Genomic DNA, 15,406 nt, shown 5'->3' on the forward strand with positions numbered 1-15,406 from the left:
GCATTCTCATATTAGCAAATATATATTCGTCAGTTTCATATATAAAATCAAAGATCTCATCATTTTAGACGATTATTAGCTTTACTTTGTTTTGTGGCATATCAACACTTTTCATGTGTTATATAATTACACTATGTCAAATAATGAACTCAAAACGAACTGCTTTAGATTTTTGTATGAAATGGATTAAAAACAGGAATCAAGTAAAGTTCTTGAATGCAATGATGGATCTATTCAAAGCAGACATTTCTTACAACAAAATGATCTAAAACGATGTATCCATTTTATTGTAGCTTCTGTTTTTCATGCAACAAGATATTCTGTGATGGAGAGGGTCAAGATTTACTTGAGACAAAATCGGTTATCCAAACTGAACAACACTTTTGGAGAGACTTTCTAGAAAGAAACTCTCCAAACAGACTCAAAATAAAGTGCATCCTAGACAAATCCAGGGAGATTGGAAGTGTACAGAATAACTTGGAAAATTACAGTAATCGGCCATAATCCACCAGGACATAAAATAACATCATGACCGTAAGATAACATTTGAAGGGTCATTACAAACTTCAATGTGCATGTAGCAAGTAGTGTGATTCAGTGCCAAGGAGCTTGGATGAAACACATGCAAATGAACATGATTTATCAGCGAAATTGAGTGACACCATATTGCTTTTGTACTTTATACAAATACCTCTATCACTACTTTATACAAATACCTATATCACTACTTTATACAAGTACCTCTATCACTACTTTATACAAATACCTCTATCACTACTTTATACAAATACCTCTATCACTACTTTATACAAATACCTCTATCACTACTTTATACAAATACCTCTATCACTACTTTATACAAATACCTCTATCACTACTTTATACAAATACCTCTATCACTACTTTATACAAATACCTCTATCACTACTTTATACAAATACCTCTATCACTACTTCCATAAAGAAAGCTTCATCTCTTGTCATATGAACCAATTTTGGCCGCCACAGCTCCCATACCTATCCCCTTTAGATTATTTTCTGTGGAAATACCTAAAATACATAGTCTCTGCTAATAAACGTTTCTTGTGCTCAAAAATAACATTCGAATGATTAAGAGAATCTCGCCTGACATGTTGGATAGGGTCATTATGAACATTAATTTGTAAGTAACCACAGTGATTCATCACCAAGGAGTTTCGAATAAGTACATTATAAACTATTGAACTGTTCTCATAAAATGGTGGTATACAAAGAAAAAACTTATGCCATACAAAACTTACATGTCTGTAAGATGAGTCTATTAAAAAAATTGTAACGTTTTCCTTTCAATAATTAATATTTTTTGAACCACCTTATAATTAGTACAGATTGGCTCAAAAAAAAAGGGCATTCATGGAATCATTAATAAAATTCACAATCCTTTCTGCAATCCAACCACATTTTTGACGTTTTCATGGATGTTTTGTTTTTTTTGTTTTTTTTTGCAGGTGTGGGGGACACTTTATAACAATCAAATAATTCAAACAAACTTTGTTAAACTTACTTTTCTTATCATCGTAAAATAATGATATTCTTGTTCCCATTGGTCCAAGGGCAAAAATTCTGTCTCGTCATTCATTCGGACACGCAGGACACCTTGATCACTGATTGTACAATAGTCGGACTTATTGATATGCTCATAGTTCACCACTCTGAGAAATAAAATATATTTTGAAAAAGTATACATAAAATTATCTTCTTATATTACAAGTAGAGTCAGTCTGAAAAACGTTTCTTTGACTTAAATTGTTTTTTTAATAAATTTGTTTTGCAATAAATATGGTTTTCATTTGAGTATTTTTTTAAAAAGAAAATTTCCAACCGATTTTATAGATAATAAAAAATTATAAGCAGCTTGATCCATGAAGGTAGATATGCAAAGTTAGCAAAACGCAACACACATGGAATTCGCCAGAGTCGACAAAAAAATTAAGGTTGCATTGAACTAGGACTGTTCAATTCAATATGGCACAGGTTTAATTACTAACCAGCAGTGCATTACCGCTGTTGATAAAGGGAAGAATCTATCAGGCATGTGTAAGCAATGTGATGATGTATTGAAGATAAAGCTTGGACAATGAAAGTTAATTTGTTGGTATGGATATGTTGAAAGAATGGCTGATAGTTCCTGGGTTAGTAGATGTAGAACAATTGCAAAGGGGAAAGCCAAGGAAAACATGGGAGAAGGAAGAAGGATGGACTTAAAAGAAAGAGTGATAAATAAAGACCTAGCCAGAGATAGATTAGCTTCGAAGTCAATTTGGATGTTAACCGATGATGATGAAGAAAAAGAAGGTGAAGATGAACCAAAACGCTACATCTTGTAAACAGCAGTAGTTAATACTTTTGCTGTTCATATGTAAAAGAGAGTAGAAATTGAACATTGGGTTTACTCACAACATCCTCATAAATCTCGCTTAATCCCTATTTTGCTTTTTAGTCCTTACATTTCATGAGTGATGTTTCAGAAAAAGGGGGAATAAATGCTGTTTTCTGGCTCGACTTGTTTTGAATAGAGGATATGTGGAGATTTTAGATTTTCACAGTATTCATCATCATTCAAATGTTAATCTATATATCTCCTTGACCTTTATCCTCGAATGGCTTTTAACCTACATAAGTAGTAACTCAATAAATCAAAATTGCTACATCATCTGTTAGCAAATAATAGTCTATAGTAGGTCAACAAATAGTATAATTTTATTTCTTACTTCAGATTATAATAATAATAGTTGACAGAAGATTTCGGAACAGCTGGACTTAAATAGATGAAGCCAAGGTAGGATATTTCTCTCATTGCTTGCAAAACCAAAGGGAGATTACTCTGTCCTTCATATATTTGGATACCTAATAAAAAAAGATGAAGAAAAATGTTTTTTTATCTAATGAATAGAATTTAAATTGATTATTTTTCAGATTTTCTGTTCCTTTTTCTTTTTCTCAATTCAAACAAATCTTTATAGAATAATTTTATGCAATGATGGTGAGAGAAATCTTATATTTTTCAAACAAATCAATCAAACAAAAAAAAAACTGCTTCCGCTTTAATAAATCCAAGTTAAAAGGTCATTACTTGCCACCCTTTTATTCGACCGGATGATGAATAACGACAGGTTAATTATTCAAGCTGAGTTTTCTAAATAATACATTAATTCATTTCAGCAAAATGTGTTGGCCGGATTTAACTTTGAAGTATGTGTGTTCATTACAAATTATACCTTTCCTACTCCCACAATTAGATTCAACGCTTGCAGCTTCTAAGTTTTCAATTTTTATACTGTTTATACAAAAATTGCGTTTGTTTTTTATGGAGTTTACTTTCTTTCCCTCGGTCGTAATTAGATTCCACGACCGCAAATTTCAAGTTTTCAATTTTTACACTGATCCAGAAATGTTTCTTCTACATTACTGGGCTATTTCATTTCCTCTGATGATAAAAGTATAAAATCTCGAAACTACATGGATTAAAAAATAATCTCCATTGTATTTCATGGTTTTGAAGATTTGATGATGCAATAAATAATGTAATTTCTTATTCGTTATCAGTTAATTAATTAATCAATTATCTTCGTTTTTTTTTTCAAATTCTCTTTTGTTCCTATAATATATATATATATATATATATATATATTCTTATTATATATCAATATATATATATATATATATATATATATATATATATATATATATATATTGTATGAAATTTTACGTTTTTACAAATATATTTGGCTAAATATTAGCAGACATATTTTGGTTCTAGCTAAAAACCAACAGGACGTACTTAATCTATCATTTGTTACAAATGCAAGAGGAATGTTTCAAGAAGCCATACGAGTGATTAAGCTAAAATTTGCAAGATTACATAACTAACCATCGACTATTGAAATTTATTTTTTAATTTCTAATTTTTTATTTTTCATTTTCCATAGATACAAAGATCGGTCATTTAGAAATTAAATCTGCTCCATGATTTGATAATACCTACAGCTTTCATAATAATTATTATAATTATTATCGTTTACATGATCACAGATTGTTGCTAAGATTGAATCAACATAAATACGAAGGAATCCTTTTGATTGTTTTTCTTTTTCTAAGTTATACCTTTTTGGTCCTTCAAGCATTGTGCAGATTTTCTCTTTTGTCTTGACCATTGACGTAAAGGTTTTCCTTTCGGGGGTTCTGGTGCAAAAACAGAAACAGGCTCCTCCTGAAAAAGAAGCAACGGAATTTACTCACGTAGAAATTTCTTTTCTTTTTATTCATTTTTCTTTTTATTCTAATGAATAAGTTTGTAAAGAAAACGAAAGCTATAGAAGCTTTACTCATCTATTTCTGAAGTACAGTTACAATATGTTGGTGAACATATGAACCGCTGAAACATTTTTCAATAACGATTACATTTTTCAAAAACTCTCTTTGTCACTAGAGGCAAAAATGAACATAGAGAAACGAAATTCATTCTTTAAATCGATTTTCTTTGTTTCATAAGGTAAAAATATACAAACAAAGAATATTGCAGTGTACTTTTTAAAAAATTTAAGCATTTATTTTTTTTTTTTAGTAGTATTTTGAAGATTTAAAATAAGTAGTTTTTAAGAAAACCACCGCTCTGACATTTTTTTAAAGTCAAAATTGTAAACATGACAATATTTGAATTTTTTATGAAACTTTCCAACAAGCAATATATCTCTACTTAGGCAACGCCAGATGAATGCCATTGATATTTTAATAAGGATGTAGGAACTTCAAATTTAAATCTACTTCACGAGTTTTGTTACATGTATATATTGCTTTTCTCTTTTTTTTTTTTTTTTGCTTGCTGATATTGTTTTTTTGAACATTTACTGATATTGCTATTGCCACTTATTGACTACTGCACAATCGTGTGCAGAGTGAGGGAGTAATGGGACAGTGATTAGGGGCATCCAAATTTGGAGGCATGGAAACATATTCAAACTATCTCCTTTTCTCATATTTCTCTGTGCTAAAACTTATACTTGCATCTTTTAGGCATATGATCAGGGAGTTTCCACAGTCATCACGAGACTTATGCACATCACTACTGCTGTGTAAACATGTCTACCTTCTTTACTGTCATTAGAGTCTAAAAAATAAATAAAAGAAACAAAAGAAAAAATAAAAGAAAGAAAAATATCTTCTTTACCTTTGGGGTTTGTAATGGACTCAAACGTAGAGGAGATGCAACTCTATTCGAAGCGACCAAAACTGAATTGGGTTTAAATTTCTTCAAGCCAGAATCCTGCGAAATTTGTTGGTTTAATTTGGAAGAGCCAAAAACATCTCCATGCTTTCTTCGACCCGAATGATGTCGATTTATCTGTTGGTAATGGTTTAATCTTGACTACCGGAAAAGAAGGAAAATAAAGAGATCAGGCAAGTCTAAACAGAAACTTGATCGAAAATTAGCGATGAGAGTTAGTTTTTAACTAAATCTGACTGTGTACTGAGCGGCAGTGTTATGCATACAGTCACAAATAATCGTGTACCGAGCAAAAATATTATATTTTCAGTCACAGCAAATTCAATATCAAAATTTCAAAATTTATTGTCCACTTCTCATTAACATTCTAAAAAGAATGTTAATGAGAAGTGGACAATAAATTTTGAAATTTTGATATTGAAATAAAAATTGTCTGCATGTCAGTCAGGGGAAAAAACCTATTTAATAATATGTTTATTGTTTTTCCTCAGAATAAAGAATGAATTCGGTAAAGGAATTATTTTAGGAAACCCACTCCATTATAGAAATTAATTTTTTGAAAGGAAAGTGAGTTACTGTCAACGAAAAACTTTAGCCCCCCCCCCAAAAAAAAAAGTCTGGTATTACAATACGTGCATTTTTAAATTTTGCTGCTTCTGCATTTACTGACCCGTTTTTTCCTAAATGTTGGCTCGGCATATCCCGGCAGCTTATATAGAATATGGCGAAGACTCTCAGCCAATGAAAAATAGATTGACCATATAACATTACAAATGTGCTGTGAGTTTAGGCAATGAAAACCTAAGCAGACGACAGATAATAAATTGGAAGAAAATATTAGTTTTATTCGCTCAAAAAAGCTTAATAATTTTTTTTACAAATGTAGAAGTCACTATAAATCTAGTGAATCGCTCTGAGTCTTCCAAATATATGACTTCACCAAGAAGGAGGGTTTCATATTGACAGTACTAAACCGCAATGCCGAAACCTTTCCATAATAAAGGAACACATCCTGCCAGCAGGGACCACGGTTACTACGAATTATGTAGAGAGGATATTCCTCTTTGCAGTCAGTGATTGTGCCTCAGTCAACTGAAAATATTCCCCAGGAAATAATCCGCCCCATAACCCTAACAGAAAAAAAGGAGCAGAAAACCAAAAGAAAACATCCCCCCACCCACACCCCCAAAAAAAGAAAATTACATAAAAAAAAACTCCTTCTTATAAAAAATACCAACAAAAAAAATAAAAGATGTGTTCCAAAATTATACTTAAAAAAATATCTTTATTCAAATAAAAATATATTTATTCATGAAACATATGGTAGATTGATATTATATTTTTTATTTATTGGATTTCCATTTTTCTTCATTGTATAAATACAATGAAGAAAAATGGAAATACAATAAATGTTTTTTCTAGTATTTTAAAATTTGATCAGTGCTAAGCATATTTTGGTGGTTTATGTAAGCTGCCAGGATATGCCAAGCAACATCACAGAAATATGGGTCAGTAATTGCAGTACTCAAATTTTAAAAGTTGGTTAATTTTTGGAATAGAGACCGCATCTATTTTATGTTTGGTTTGAATTCCTTTTCTAAAAACAACTTTGTATTTCTCCTAGCAATGTATTTTAGACACGATTAACCAAGAATAAAATTGTTTTTAAAAAGGAGTTCAGTTTGTTTATCAGGAAAAAAACGTTGACATCTTGATTATTTACTTCCTGGTAAATAAAAACTGGCACACATATCAACTTGGTAAATCTTAGATTTACCAAGTTGATATGTGTTGCTTTTTATGCCACAATTCATGAACAAAGTCATGGGAAATCTTTGTTCAAAATAATTTTTTTTTAAATGAAATAATAAAAAAGAGGAAAATTTAATGAAATTGCTCACTAAAGGTTCAACTTTGTCGTCTGTATTGATTGATGGCAGACGTGGAATCTTGGATCTCACTTGTTTCATTGAAAATTGACGGCTCTGAATGTTTGCCATTCCAAAAACTGAATGCATCTCATTCTGAGAAGATTCACAGTTCTGTTGATCAAAGACAAGATCCTTGCCAAAATTGGTTGAATCTGCAAATTCCATCATTTGGATAATTTTATGTTTAGAAACAATTAGCTGCAAAAGAAAAAGAAAGCGATTACTTTGTTTTTTTAAGATAAAATTTGTAAAGCAATTTTTGTTTAATGACTGATAGCTCTTCACAATTATACCAGTTAGGCAAAGACAGAAGTGGTCCGATTTACCATAAGGCCAAGATATGGCAAGTCGGACCATTTCCACTGCTCAATCCAGGTTCAGAGTCATTCCATTCACCACAAAAGAACACAAGGACAACTTGTCTGAGGATTTTTTAAATTCTCGCCAAAACAAACCCCAGCGGCTGAATACAGTTCAGCAACATTTATAAGACAGCTCTCCAAGAACACATTATTGTCATTCAAAATTTGATAGTAAATTCAGTTTGTTTGTTTTTTAAGTTAAAATCTGTGAAAAACATTTTGTGTGATGAGATGTTTCAGAACAACTATGATACTAATGACTTTACAGAGTTTGCTGAAGACTACCATTAACCACTGAATGGGAGGAAATGTTGGATTCTTGTGTCATCTGTGTATCTCATTATACACACAATGGCTGGTATCCCACATCATCATTATCGTTTCAATTAATTTACATGGACACATGACATTTTATTAAATGGATGATTTAGCAGTTTTAGGACAGAGTGACAATATGGTTACAGAGAGAGAGAGAGAGAGAGAAAGAAAGAGAAAGAGAGAGAGGGATACATTATAAAGGTGCTCATTGTGTAAAAAAAAAAATACATCGGACAGCTGTTCGCAGTATTAAGTCATCATTTCTCAAGGTTCACAGTGTTTGCCTGCCAGAGCCAGAGACAACAGTTGGAATGATAAAACAAAAGCTGAATGGATTCCAGAATTACAAAAATCCTGACATAAACAACAAAATAGTAAAAAGAACAATTAGGATGAAGGAGGAAGTGTTTAGACACCAAGGACCAGTTGTTGATTAATAAGACCATCCTTGTGGACTGTAGTAGTCCAGAAGTAGCCAACCACCTCAACAGAAACAACCTTCTTAGTGACATGCAATATGGTTTCCACTCTGGAAGATCTCCAGCAGATGTGCTAACAGTTATATCACATAGGATTAGTGAATCTCTTGACAAAGGTTTCCTTTCCGGGACAATTGCTCTTGACATATCGAAGGCCTTCAATAAGGTATGGCATAAGGGCCTACTTCACAAGATTTCCAGCTACGGTATTACTGGAAATGTTTTCTCAATCGTTAAATCATTTTTCTCTGATAGGTTCATAAGAGTAGTGGTTGATGGGCAGAAATCAGAGGCTCACAGTATTAATGCTGGAGTCCCTCAGGGGTCCATCCTGGGCCCAACTCTCTTCCTGATCTACATCAATGATCTCCCAAAACACATACTTAAATCATTCGTTGACATCTATGCTGATGACACGACCATCTATGGCAACACATCAAAGGCTGTAAATGACAAAGTTCTCTCTGATTCTCTCTCCTCTGATCTGAGTGGCTGGTCACTTTTAATGCATCCAAAACCAAGCTTCTATCTTTACATCATCAATGCTCTGATCCCCATCTGGCATCAGTTGAAATGGATGGCTCTCGTCTTGGGGAGGCTCCATGTTTTGACAAGCTTCTGCCACTTGCCTGTTTCCCACCTGACTACAACTTGGACGTCTTCAAGTCCAACATAAACAAACTCCTGACAAATCACCTCCTATGAAAACCCCTACTACTAATGATTACTACAATACTATCTCATTGATTACTGTACACGCAATAACCCTTATCCCTGAGTGGCCTTTGGGCCTTGATAAGTGGTGACCCGCTTGTAAAAAAAAAAGTTAGAGGCAGAGGAACCTAAACATGGCTTGGATTGATTACAAAAAGGCATATGATAGTGTGCCCCATGCATGGCTACTGCGGTACCTCTATTTATATGAGATAGAAACAGAAAACAAGCATGCTACGAAAATAACTCAATGGAGTCACCAAAAATATACCAAGACATTCCATTGCCAACAAAATGGAAGAATGGACTAACCAATAATATGCCAGATATTTTCTGGATGAATTCACTCAGGAGTATATAGATAAAGAAGGATCAGGAAAAGATAACGAAATACCAAGGTCGTGTGTATGGCATAAAAGACAGGTGGAATCTTAGGAGAATCACCATTATTCCAATAATTATGGAAGCAACCGAACTCATAAAAAAGAATTTTCAAAACTACCTGGTAAACATCCTCGGTGGATCAAGTGCAAGAGAGATACAAACAATTGCACTTAAAGGGACTGTTAGAATCTTAAAAAGATCTCTCATTTGGAATGTATAAGATAGCAGGTGAATGCCTGGCATCTGGTAGGATACTCTCTTTCCAGTTAGTATAAAATAAGAAAATGTTTAAAATAAAAGAGAGTATATATATATATATATATATATATATATATATATATATATATATATATATATATATACTAGCAGGGAGATCCGATGTTGCCTGGGATTGAATAATGATCAACAAATGTTACAAACTCCTAAATTTTTATTGTCTTACAAACCGGTTCAATTGTGATTTAAACAAAAGCATTTATTTCAAATGCACCCCTGTCATATTAAAGAACCTACTGTTGATGTTATATGCTGGTGCTTTCAAATTGTGTAGTAATAAAACTAAATGCACTTGTCATATTAGGCTGTATAAGATGTTAACTTTGGTCCAAACTGCCTGTTCATTATTTCATAAAACTCGGGCTAGCCGTTGTGGAGTCTATAGGGAACGAACTCACACACATACAAAGTTCCTTTTATATAATAGTAGATATATCTCCTTCTCCTACATAATATTTTGATTGCAGAAATTCCCTCTAGACCAAAATACTGTAGGTTTGCAACAACATATGGCACATACAAATTTATTATGTCTAGATTATTAGTCACTATGCTATGTAACTTTAGAATGATATTTTAAACACATTTAGTCGTTATAATAAAATCCTACAGGAGCAACATCATCACAATCCAACATCTTTAGATAAAGTAGTTCCTATTTTTCCCTCTAAATCTAAAGTCCATACACTGCCCTCAGTCATCACTGGGAAAAATAACTACATCATAACTATATTGTCCTGGCATCCTTTGTAACTGGATCATATACTCACAGACATACAATTATCTTCCCATTTCCTGAATCGAAAATAATAATTTATCTTTTCTAAAATTCCAGCGATTCTCATTGGTTGAGAGCTGAAAATTCTATTATTCTGGATTACAACCCTTATTACAAAAACAAATGTGTCTGACATTTACAAATATGGCGGCTATCTCTACACAAAGCAATCGTTTTATAAATATTAAACCAAATGAAAAAATATTAACCCCTCATAATCAGAAAGTGATGTATCACCACGCATTTGATTAGTAAGAAGTGTTGTGTTCTACTTGTAAAAATTACCAAGACGAAAAGATGTCTTTTCATTTAAACCTGTGCTAAAATACTATAACAAAAGACTTGCATGTACTGAGAGGAATGCTTGGGCTCTTGGGTTAGATTAGCACAACTACAAAATGAGAAATGAAACAAAATGAGACAGAGTGCCTCAGAGTCGCATAGTGCAGAACGAATATCAAGGATATATGGAAAGTGAAGCAATTAGGAATGAGCGTGAAATACTTTTGTTCCTAATAATTATTTTCATAATAGTTTTTGTTGATAATATTTTTTCTTCATAATATTTTTTGTTCATAATAAATTTTTTGTTCATAATAATTTTTGTTCATAGTAATTTTTGTTCATAATAATTTTTGTTCATAATACTTTTTGTTCATAATAATTTTTGTTCATAATACTTTTTGTTCATAATACTTTTTGTTCATAATACTTTTTGTTCATAATAATTTTTGTTCATAATAATTTTTGTTCATAATACATTTTGTTCATAATACATTTTGTTCATAATAATTTTTGTTCATAATAATTTTTGTTCATAATAATTTTTGTTCATAATAATTTTTGGTCATAATACTTTTTGTTCATAATAATTTTTGTTCATAATAATTTTTGTTCATAATAATTTTTATTCATAATAATTTTTGTTCATAATAATTTTGTTCATAATAATTTTTGTTCATAATAAATTTTGTTCATAATAATTTTTGTTCATAATAATTTTTGTTCATAATAAATTTTGTTCATAATGATTTTTGTTCATAATAATTTTTGTTCATAATAATTTTTGTTCATAATAATTTTTGTTCATAGTATTTTTTGTTCATAGTAATATTGTTCTTAGTTATTTTTATCATAGACATTTGTCTTCATAGTATTTTTTGTTCATAATGATTTTTGTTAATAGTCATGTTTTTTCATAATAATTCTTGTTCATTATATTTTTTGTTCATAATATGTTTAGTTCATAATAATTTTTGTTCGGAATAAATTTTGTATATAGTAATTTTTGTTCATAGTAATTTTTGTTCATAATAATCTTTTTTCATAGTAATTTTTATTCGTAATAATTTTTGTTCATGGTAATGTTTGTTCATAGTATTTTTCGTTCATAGTTAAAAATTATTATGAACAAAAATTATTATGAACAAGAATTATTATGAACAAAAATTATTATGAACAAAAATTATTACAGTTCCCCAGTTCAATACAAAACACCTGATGAAGGCCGGAGGGCAAAACGACCGAAACGTTGTGACGATTACAACCAAGATGAGGAAGTCAGTCCGACAATCTCAATAAAAAATTATTATGAATCAAACTTATTATGAACTAAAATTATTATGAACAAATATTACTATCAAAAAAAATTATTATGAACAAAAATTATTATGGACAAGAATTATTATGAATAAGAATTATGAACAAAATTTATTATGAACAAAAATTATTATGAACAAAAATTATTATGAACAAAAATTATTATGAACAAAATTTATTATGAACAAAAATTATTATGAACAAATATTATTATGAACAAAAAATATAATGAACAAGAATTATTATGAACAAAAAGTATTATGAACAAAATTTATTATAAAAAAAATTATTATGAACAAAAATCATTATGAACAAAAATTATTATGAACAAAAAGTATTATGAACAAAAAGTATTATGAACAAAAAGTATTATGAACAAAAATTATTATGAACAAAAAGTATTATAAACAAAAATTATTATGAACAAAAATTATTATGAACAAGAATTATTATGAACAAAAAGTATTATGAACAAGAATTATTATGAACAAAAATTATTATGAACAGGAATTATTATGAACAAAAAGTATTATGAACAAATTTTATTATGAACAAAAATTATTATGAACAAAAATTATTATGAACAAGAATTATTATGAACAAAAATTATTATGAACAAAAATTACTATGAACAAGAATTGTTATGAACAAAATTTACTATGAACAAAAATTATTTTGAACAAAAATTACTATGAACAAGAATTGTTATGAACAAAAATTATTATGAACTAAAATTATTATGAACAAAAAGTATTATGAAAAAAATTTATTATGAACAAAAATTATTATGAACAAAAATTATTATGAACAAAATTTATTATGAACAAAAATTATTATGAACAAAAATTATTATAAACAAAAAGTATTATGAAAAAAATTTATTATGAACAAAAATTATTATGAACAAAAATTATTATGAACAAAAATTACTATGAACAAAAATTACTGTTTAAAAAATTATTATGAACAAAAATTATTACGAACAAGAATTATTATGAACAAAAATTATTATGAACAAAATTTATTATGAACAAAAATTATTATGAACAAAAATTACTATGAACAAAAATTACTCTGAACAAAAATTATTATGAACACAAATTACTATGAACAAGAATTGTTATGAACAAAAATTACTATGAACAAAAATTATTATGAATAAAAAGTATTATGAACAAAATTTATTATGAACAAAAATTATTATGAACAAAAATTATTATGAACAAAATTTATTATGAACAAAAATTATTATGAACAAAAATTATTATGAACAAAATTTATTATGAACAAAAATTATTATGACTAAAAATTATTATGAACAAAATTTATTATGAACAAAAATTATTATGAACAAAAATTACTGTTTAAAAAATTATTATGAACAAAAATTATTGTGAACAAGAATTAGTATGAACAAAAATCATTATGAACAAGAATTATTATGAACAAAAATTATTATGAACAAAAATTACTCTGAACAAAAATTACTCTGAACAAAAATTATTATGAACACAAATTACTATGAACAAGAATTGTTATGAACAAAAATTACTATGAACAAAAATTATTATGAACAAAAATTATTATGAACAAGAATTGTTATGAACAAAAATTACTATGAACAAAAATTACTATGAACAAAAATTATTATGAACAAAAATTACTATGAACAAAAATTGTTAGGAAAAAAGTTTTATGAACAAGTATTATTATGAACCAGAATTATTATGAACAAAAATTATTATGAACAAAAATTATTATGAACAAAAATTATGAACATTTGTTCATAATAATTTTTGCTCATAGTAATTGCACATGAAGATCATGACAACGGTTACCGGAGTTCAATTTGGAGCAAATATTTTGACAATTCCCCACCACTCACAAGATGGATGTCTATTCCGAAAGCCATTCTTAACATGGGGATGTTGCGTGTAATCATTCCAAAATCCATTCTTAACATGAGGGGGTTGGGGATGTCTATTCCGAAAGCCATTTTTAACATGAGGAGGTTTGGTGTTGAGCAACAGCAACAATAACAACAACAACCATACTTTATTTTATATAAATGGGGAATGTTTTATTGTAGATGAATTGTTTGTTTGTTTTTTTAAGATAAATTTTTACCTTAGATCCACCTACACACTTTTCTTTAAAATGAGGACATTTAAAGATTTTCCATTTTGTGCTAATTAAGAATACCTCATTTACATTTTGCGGATACAAGTAGTTATAAAGCCCTGTATTATGCACTTTAAATTACTGGCCGCCAGATTAGTATGCACGGATGAAGAACAAATCTAATTCTATCTGACCAACACTGCCACCCCCAAATTTCTTTGTTGGTTCATAGTATTTGTGCATAGGGATCCTGACAGCGACTATCAAGGTTAAATTTGTGGCAAATATTTTGACCGCCAGGCCCACTCACAAAATGGGGTGTCTATTCTGAAAATGGTATGTGGCGGGTGACCATTCTGAAAGCCATTCTTAACATGAGAAGGTTGGATGTGTCCATTCCGAAAACCGATCTTAAGATGAGGAGGTTGGAGGTGTTTATTCTGAAAGCCGTTCTTAACATGAGGAGGTTGGGGGTTGGACAACAACAACAACAACAAAATTTTTCTACAGGGAAAAGACATGCTTCCACTGGGCAACACCGGTTAAGGGGTTCTACTAATATATATATATATATATATATATATATATATATATATATATATATTAGTGTTGGAATGATTAATCAAAATCAGGAATCGAAAAATCGGAATTTTGGGAGGTATGTGAATCATATTGGAATCAGGAAAATTTGAATGTCATTTCCGAGTTCAAAACGATTCTTTTATTTATTTTGACAATCATAAAGAAATAAACATATATTTATTTATTTATCAGAAGAATATTTATTTGTAGCATAAAACTAAGGGACATCAGACCGGGATTTCTGTGTCCAATTTAATTATTTTTATTGGTAAATTATGGCAAAGTAAATAATCAAGAGTTCGCGGGGGGGGGGGCCCTTTGAAATGCTCACACTTATTTTAGTACCTAGGTGGTAAAAGTCAATACCATACCCCTCAGAGTTTACAATTAAATTATAAGGTTTAAGCCGCTCCTGACAAGTTTTATTTTTAATTTTTTTGGCACCGACTTGGTCTAGTGTTGTTTGGAGGAATTTAGGAAGACTTGCCCACGGAAAACTCGTCTATTGGAAAACTCGTCTATTAGAAAACTCGTCCATTTTTACTAGTTTAAACTGGTCCATTATTGAATAAATATCGATTGAAAACACATTTTATAACC

General features: G+C 29.8%; 1 protein-coding gene across 1 annotated transcript in view; it reads right to left on the reverse strand.

Annotated features, from left to right (window-relative positions):
- Positions 1–15,406, reverse strand: part of LOC145245981 (dynein axonemal heavy chain 6-like) — a 632,504-nt gene that overhangs the window by 556,098 nt on the left and 61,000 nt on the right. Inside the window, exons 2-6 of the mRNA XM_080107771.1 lie at positions 7,164–7,391; positions 5,206–5,403; positions 4,143–4,248; positions 2,750–2,885; positions 1,543–1,690 (exon numbers count right to left, since the gene is read on the reverse strand). Coding sequence (XP_079963897.1) covers positions 1,543–1,690; positions 2,750–2,885; positions 4,143–4,248; positions 5,206–5,403; positions 7,164–7,361 — 786 coding nt within the window. The 5' untranslated portion in view covers positions 7,362–7,391. The remainder of the gene's footprint in view (positions 1–1,542; positions 1,691–2,749; positions 2,886–4,142; positions 4,249–5,205; positions 5,404–7,163; positions 7,392–15,406) is intronic.

The sequence above is a fragment of the Euprymna scolopes genome, chromosome 23 (genome assembly GCF_053919585.1).
Source record: "Euprymna scolopes isolate OS-2025 chromosome 23, ASM5391958v1, whole genome shotgun sequence".
Taxonomy (NCBI): Eukaryota; Metazoa; Mollusca; class Cephalopoda; order Sepiida; family Sepiolidae; genus Euprymna; species Euprymna scolopes.